The 7,101-nt window shown below is 47.9% G+C and overlaps 1 protein-coding gene across 2 annotated transcripts; it reads left to right on the forward strand.

Moving 5' to 3' along the window:
- The first annotated feature begins 292 nt into the window (after positions 1-292).
- On the forward strand, positions 293-3,590 carry LOC127314717 (RNA polymerase sigma factor sigA). 2 transcript variants are annotated; one of them, XM_051345236.2, is made up of 10 exons: positions 293-638; positions 728-1,440; positions 1,597-1,795; positions 1,906-1,998; positions 2,096-2,224; positions 2,382-2,435; positions 2,532-2,609; positions 2,705-2,767; positions 2,853-2,965; positions 3,180-3,590. In XM_051345236.2, the coding sequence occupies exons 2-10, from the start codon at positions 758-760 to the stop codon at positions 3,286-3,288; spliced, it is 1,521 nt and encodes a 506-aa protein (XP_051201196.1). In that variant the 5' UTR covers positions 293-638; positions 728-757; the 3' UTR covers positions 3,289-3,590. The 2 variants fall into 2 exon arrangements, with proteins under 2 accessions (XP_051201196.1, XP_051201195.1); XM_051345235.1 differs by having other exon boundaries at positions 736-1,440.
- The last annotated feature ends 3,511 nt before the right edge of the window (positions 3,591-7,101 follow it).

Genomic DNA, 7,101 nt, shown 5'->3' on the forward strand with positions numbered 1-7,101 from the left:
AGAAGAAAAAAGCTACGGTAGAGACCATGGTGACGTGAGTCAACCGGAAATTTGGTTAATTCTCATTCTAGGCAGACCCAAAAAAAAAAAGTGGTTCATCAAAGAGCAGAGTGAACTCCGGTGGGCTTCGTGAAAATAAGGCCCGAGGTATGCGACGGGTGGAGCCGTGGAGGGAAGAGGGGAGATCGATCTTTTGTTGGCAGGTGGGCGGTGTGAGGATCTGGTGGTCGTGGCGCGCGCGCGACCCCGGCGTGGAGACGAGATGCCACCCGCGAATATCTCACCCCACCAATGGCCTCCCGCCCTCACTCACCCTATCCTCTCCTATACCTCCGGCCCAGCTACCTTCTCCCCCACCACAGTAACACAGTAAAACCAAACGCGCGCAGCAGCACCGCCGGCTGCCGCAGCCGCAGCACGCACGCGCGCACTGTTAATATGCTAGTTTTATGCTAGCCACCGCTCCGGCCGGCCCCTCTTCTCGGCGTGTGGCGTGTGGTGTCCATAGAGCTTCTGGTTGGTTCGTACCAGTACTTGGTTATTGTCTCCGCCGCCGTGTTGCTCTTCCTCCCCTTCTCTTCCTCTTGGTTCTTCGTCGCCTCCGCCTGCCGCCGCTGCTTCTGTCCCGCGCCGCACAGGTACGGGCACCACGCCGTCGGCGTCCTCTCCTAGCTACTTTTCTCTCGTTGCCCAGAAGGCAGTTTTGGTAATCGCGTACGTGCTCAAGGGTCGCAGATAGATAATCGAGCGGCGAGACATGACGGCGACGCCGGCGGTGATCGGCCTGAGCGCCGGCAACCGCCTCCTGAGCACGTCCTTCGGGCCGCCCAGCGACCTGCTCACCGACAAGGTGAACAGCCACATGGCCTGCGCGACGGGGGACGCCCACGGCTCCACCTCGCTGCAGTTCGCGCCGCCGCCGGCGCCCAAGCTCACCGTCGCCGCGCACAGGCTCAAGCTCTCCCCGCACGGCCGCGCGCAGGTCATGCGGGCGCTCAGGCAGAGCGCGCCCGCGGCCGTGCTCGCGCCGCCGCCCCGCCCACGTTCGGCAGCGATGGATCATCCCACCGACGAGCTCGCGCTCGAGGCCATCATCCAGCTGCAGAGGTCCATGCTCGAGAAGCAGTGGCAGCTCCCCTTCGAGGACGATGACGACCTGGCCGAGGAGGACGACGGCGGCAAGACCATGGCCTCCTCAGTCGGCGTCGTGGCGCGCTCCGGCGTCTCGGCAAGGCAGAGACGGATGAGCGGCCGGAGGCGCGGGAGGTCCAAGAACGGCGCCGCCGCCGCGCACTTGACCATCAGCCCCGAGCTGCTGCAGAGCAGGAACCGTATCTACCTACGGGGAACCGTCAGCAAGGAGCTCCTCACGCACAAGCAGGTTGTCCAACTCTCCAAGAAGATCAAGGACGGCATGTGGCTGCAGCAGCAAAGATCAAAGTACGCCCAATTGCCTGAGCTTTCCAACAAAAAAAATCAGCGATCAGTTCAGCTTACTGTTGTCTGAAATCAAGAACCACTGCAACAGCTACACTGCTGCTCTGCATTGTGCTATCTAGTCCACACTTTTGCTTAACCTCTGAAACATTGGTTCAGGCTGAAAGAGAAGCTGGGAAATGAGCCATCGTACCAGCAGATGGCGCAGTCGCTCCGGATATCGACGGCGGAGCTGAGGTCCAGGATGCGCGAGTCCTTCCTCGCGAGGGAGGTGCTAACGATGAGCAACCTCCGTTTGGTCATATCCATCGCACAGAAGTATGATAAGCTGGGGGTGGAGCTGGCTGACCTGATTCAGGTAATGACAACCTGTTCATGCACATTAGTATTTGTTTGTTTCACTAGGACAACCAATGTGATCAATACTAGTAGTATTTAACATGTTTGGCAATTTGGTTGGTGATGCAGGGTGGTCTGATAGGGCTACTCCGTGGGATCGAGAAGTTCGATGCGTCGAGGGGCTTCAAAATATCCACTTATGTGTACTGGTGGATTCGTCAGGTGAGAACTCATCAGTAGTAATCGCAGAATCGAACATGGAAGATTAGATGCACTCATCATTCATTAATTAGTTAATAATTAATTTGCTTTTTACCAGGGTGTTTCAAGAGCATTGGCCGAGAACTCAAAAACATTCAGGCTCCCTACTTACCTCCATGAGAGGCTCATTGCAATTCGTGGTGCAAAGTACGCGTTGGAAGACCAAGGAATTTCTCCGACAACAGAGGTAAAGGCAGACTACGTTCCTGATTTTTTTCTCTTATTTGAAAACAATGACATTCATACTTGTCTTACGATATGTTTTTGTTCTTGATTTTTTCTCGTGTTGCTTGTGTGAAGCATTTCTCGAATGGTTTGTAATGACTTCTTTATATTGTCCTCAGAACATCGCAGTGTCGCTCAATATATCGGAAAAGAAAGTACACAATGCTACAGAGGTATTTATATCTTTATTTTGCCAGGTCCGATTTCTCTTGTTTAGCCTTTTAACCTATTTTCAGTGCTAACAAACAGTTTTCATGTTGAAAATGCAGGCTGTCAACAAGGTTCTTTCATTGGATCAACAGGCATTTCCCTCCTTAAACGGTCTACCTGGGGATACACTCCATAGTGTAAGCCGTTATACAACCACACATTATATACCATCCAAATTATTTTTCAACTTTTAAATGTTCATCTGAACTAACTGTGATTTCCTTGTTCTCAGTATATAGAGGATCAAAATGTTGCGAATGATCCATGGCATGGATTTGAGGAGTGGTATCTCAAGGTAAACCTTACTGCTGTTGATTTGGAACATAATCCTGATTTTTTTTGTAAAATATGTTTTAACTTAATCACTCTGATGATACCAGGAGGAAGTCAACAAGCTTCTAGACTCAACTCTCACCGAACGCGAGAGGGACATTATTCGGTTATATCATGGTATAGGGAAACAATGCCATACATGGGAGGATATTAGCAGACAGTAAGTATTAACTGGACCAAGACTTTTTGGGATGTCTTGTACTACTTATTAAGTCACAAACTCACAATTAAGTCCATCTGGTTGCCTGGATTTTTTAATGAAATTGCTATATAATTGTTCATATCATTAACATGACCATTACTTAAGCATATCGTTATTTTGGTAAAATATTTTGTTGCGTGATATCTCATCCTGATTTCTGAAACATCCTCAGGTTCGGGTTGTCGAGAGAGCGGGTGAGGCAAGTAGGGCTCATTGCGATGGAGAAGCTGAAGCACACTGCGAGGAGGAAAAGATTGGACGCGCTGCTCCAGGACTACTGAGCTGAGGTGTTTTTGGTGTCGAGTCGGATCAAATCCACACACGCAGTGGTTGTATATAGTCAGAAAGAGAGAACATCAACATAGGGTACATCCTTCAAATGGCTCCACTGCCACTCACCTGCAGATAATCATACCTGTACATTTTGTGACAATAGGCATGCATGATGAAAATCCCCCAATGCCTGTGCTGTCAAGAGTCAGTCAAGGCCATATTTTCCTTGGAAGCCTTACAAGTATTCTGTATTGTATATATAATGAATGTCTCATAGCTTGATCAAATAGAGCAAGAAATTTGTCCTGAATCTTTGTTCTGTCAAAACAAATTGAACCATGCAATAGAGCTGTGTATTAATTAAGATAAAAGAACCTTTCGTGACCTAGCCTCCCGGTCGCTTCACGCGATTCCTGAGCGGAAATACTGGACTCACATGGCTCCGTTCACCTCGCCGCTGCCGGAGCTGAATGCGGACGGCGGCGGCGGGGTGTCTCCGCCTGTTTTTCCCCTTCCACCAATCAAATGGAGTAGATCGAGCTAGCTCCCCACCTCAGAGATAGTGTGGCTGGTACTCTGGGCAGTGTCAAGAGCAGCCGGTGATGATTTTGGTAGGGAGCTGCAATTCCGAGACTTCCGTTGTGTCAAACTGTCAATGGCTTGTGTTAAAGTGTGGAGACTGTTATTCTCGTGGTCACCAGTGAAAAGCAAGGGGCTCAACCTCTGACGATTCAGGTGGGGGAATTTGGTGATGATGCAGAGCTCTGGAACTATTGGACGAACCTGCAGCTGCTGAATGTTGCATGCTATCAGCACAAGCAACTGCCGGCACTAAATCCACGTGTTCAAGATCAAGCAATGCTATTGTTGTTGGATTCAGGACTTATAGTTTTGTCGGTGCATCTTTTGTTCAGTGTCTCCAATTGTCCACACACCCGAACCGATGGATTTCCAAGCATTACAGCTGCTAGAGGATCGCCGTGAAATTTGGGAAATTGTTGTTCACGAATCGCTACCTCAATCTACGGTCAATTCCTCTGTTCTGTGGGCTATCCAGGTGGTGCTAAATGAATACAGACGTGTTTGCTGAAACTGAAGGACTTTCTCCTCGCCGACAATATGACTATGCAGCGAGGAGGAGAAACAGTAGGCTGGTGTCGGAGGCGCTGACCAACAATGCCTGGCTTTCAGCCTTCGACTCCAATCTATCAATTGACGCCTAGGCTCAGTGCATTAGACTTTGGGAGGCGATTGATATGGTACACAGGGACAATCTTCAGCAAGATATTTTCAAGTGGATTAGCGCCGACAACGGTGCTTATTCAGTCGGATGCTCTGTCAGGGGTAGGAGGAGTTCAGTCTGCATATACCCCCCCTTTGGAGATCGCTCGCCACGCTCAAATGCAAAATTTTCTGCTGGCTAGCACTGAGATACACGCTCTAGATCTCGGACAGACGACAACGGAACGGCCTTCAGGAGCACACGGAGGCCTGCTTCACTTGTCTGCAAGAAGAAGACACGGTGGATCACATTCTTATGCAATGCCCGTTCTCGCGTCAGGTCTGGTTTGAGTGTTTGATGGCGGCAGGTCTAAACATTGTGGAGCCTGGCCAGCACCCTTCAAACGTGTTGGGACGCCGCAAGGGAGTTAGTTCACAAGAAGGATAGGAGAGGTTTCGATACCCTGGTCATTCTCACATCTTAGACGCTATGGAAACAAAGAAACGCCAGAACTTTTAACAACACCAATCGGCAAAGCAATGTGCAACAGATTGTGATGCAAATCATGGAAGAGTTCGCCTTATGAAAGTTGGCGAGAGTTGGAGGGAGCCCTGTGATGCCGCGAGAGTAGGCTAGCGAGTGTGTGTGTGAAGTTACCGTCTTAGATGTTCGCATCCAAGTGCCGGTTCTTGTAAAGAAATTTTCTCTCTTCCTATAAAGTTTTGTTACGTTTTTGGCGTACCCTCGAAAAAAAAAGATAATATAACTATGCAATTAATTCACAAGCGGGCACTCTATTGCGTTGTTGCAGAGGCGGGGTGTAATTGATATCTTCATGATATTTATATTTTAATCTGATACCCTGATGATGGAATAGGAAATATATGAATTGACTTGATCTGGAATTAGCACAACTAGGGAAAACAACATAGGAAAGAACCATCGGACGATGTTGCATGGTTCAGACTTTGATGAGGTGATGCTTACGACGATCAGATAGCATGTATGCTTCAAATGTTTGATGCCAAACATTTTTAACGATGTATCAACTCCCATTTAGTAGCGAAGATTTAACCGTGGGAGGCATAAATACCTCTTTTCGGTGTTTTTGACTTTACATAAGCTACAAGACGTTTGACGCTGAGATTTCTGCCACATCACTTTTTTAGAAAATAAAGGACTACGCTTGGAAGGGAGAGGAAAATGGCCTTGGGAAGTCACAAAAACTCACCATGGCGTGACCTGGAGGTCCAGCTGTGCCACCATAGGGATAAAGCAAATCATATATTTCTTATTACAGTCGAATCAACCACATTGGACTTGAGAACCAACCTGAGGTTGGGTGGTTAGGAGGGTGGTTGTACCCCCAGCCCACCAGAGTTCAAATCCCAGATTTGACATCTGTGTGTCTCATTAAGGCGGAATATTCATTCAGTGGGAGGCGGCATTCCCGTCGACAGCGAGGCGCAATATGGATGTATCTAGAACTAAAATGTGTCTAGATACATCCATATTAGAGTCAATTAATATGAACCAGAGGGAGTATATACCTTCGTGGATTTTATTTCGTGACCGACGGAGGCCAAGATCAAAAATATAAAAACAAGAGAGACAGTTGTCCGCCGCTGGAGAAAGCTTGGAGGGGGAACCGCTGCCGGAGTCACCTCCAGGAATGATTCAAAAAATGTGGGAGTCAGGGTGTATAAATTCAAGCTTCCACTTTTAGGAGGCTATCAAGCCCCAGCCAGAAAAGCACTTACATTTGAGACCGGACGCTTCATCATCAGGTGGAGAAGAAGGAATGGATATTTCCGATCTTGTGCATCCGATTCGCAACGGATCCATGCGGCTCTCACCATGAAATGGGAGTATTCCACCCCTGGATTTGAGGTTTGTAGTATTAGCTTAATCCAATCTCTCTATGTATTGTCATTGTAGTAATCCGTATGAGTTGGCCTATCATAATTATGACGCTATTGATTTAATTTCTATGGTGCTATTGATGTAATTTCTATGGTGCTTATTATGGTGTGAGATGATACATGTTATGTATATTCCGTTGTGTTTGAACTTTTATGGCTTGTCATACTTTGGAAGCATAGTATGATTATCTATTGCATTTGTTAAGATAATTTAACGTTAATGCCTTGTTTGCCCACGTCGCAAATTGTTTGACCGCACCAACTGTAGATCGGTGAGAGGGGTGCGGGATGCGCATGACAAATAAACCTTTACATATGCTTTTTTAAATGTGTATTTTTATATAAAGAAGTGTCATGTATTTTGATGTGTGGGGTATTGTAGGGTGTAATCGAGTGAGAGAAACAATACAATTTAGCGATAGCAAAAGCGAGACCTGCATTGATGGTGATTCTCTGGAACGCTCGCCACGACTCGATCGGTTGTGACACCAATTACTCAAGAAGTAGGAGAGCTAGCTTCTAGTTTAGCTTTTTTGTTATTCAGCCACAGGCCAGCGCGGACCCCTCCTTGGCCGCGCCGCCCTGTGGTCTGGCCACCTCGTGGCCCCACTTCGTATGCTCTTCGGTCTTCTGGAAGCTCCATGGAAAAATAAGACCCTTGGCGTTGATTTCGTCCA

The sequence above is a fragment of the Lolium perenne genome, chromosome 7 (assembly GCF_019359855.2).
Source record: "Lolium perenne isolate Kyuss_39 chromosome 7, Kyuss_2.0, whole genome shotgun sequence".
NCBI lineage: Eukaryota > Viridiplantae > Streptophyta > Magnoliopsida > Poales > Poaceae > Lolium > Lolium perenne.

Coding starts and splice junctions, on each gene's coding strand:
- LOC127314717 (XM_051345236.2), top strand. CDS start 758: ATGACGGCGACGCCGGCGGTGATCGGCCTGAGCGCCGGCAACCGCCTC. Junction 2,436..2,531: donor AAGTACACAATGCTACAGAG/GTATTTATATCT, acceptor TTGAAAATGCAG/GCTGTCAACAAGGTTCTTTC. Junction 2,966..3,179: donor TGGGAGGATATTAGCAGACA/GTAAGTATTAAC, acceptor AAACATCCTCAG/GTTCGGGTTGTCGAGAGAGC.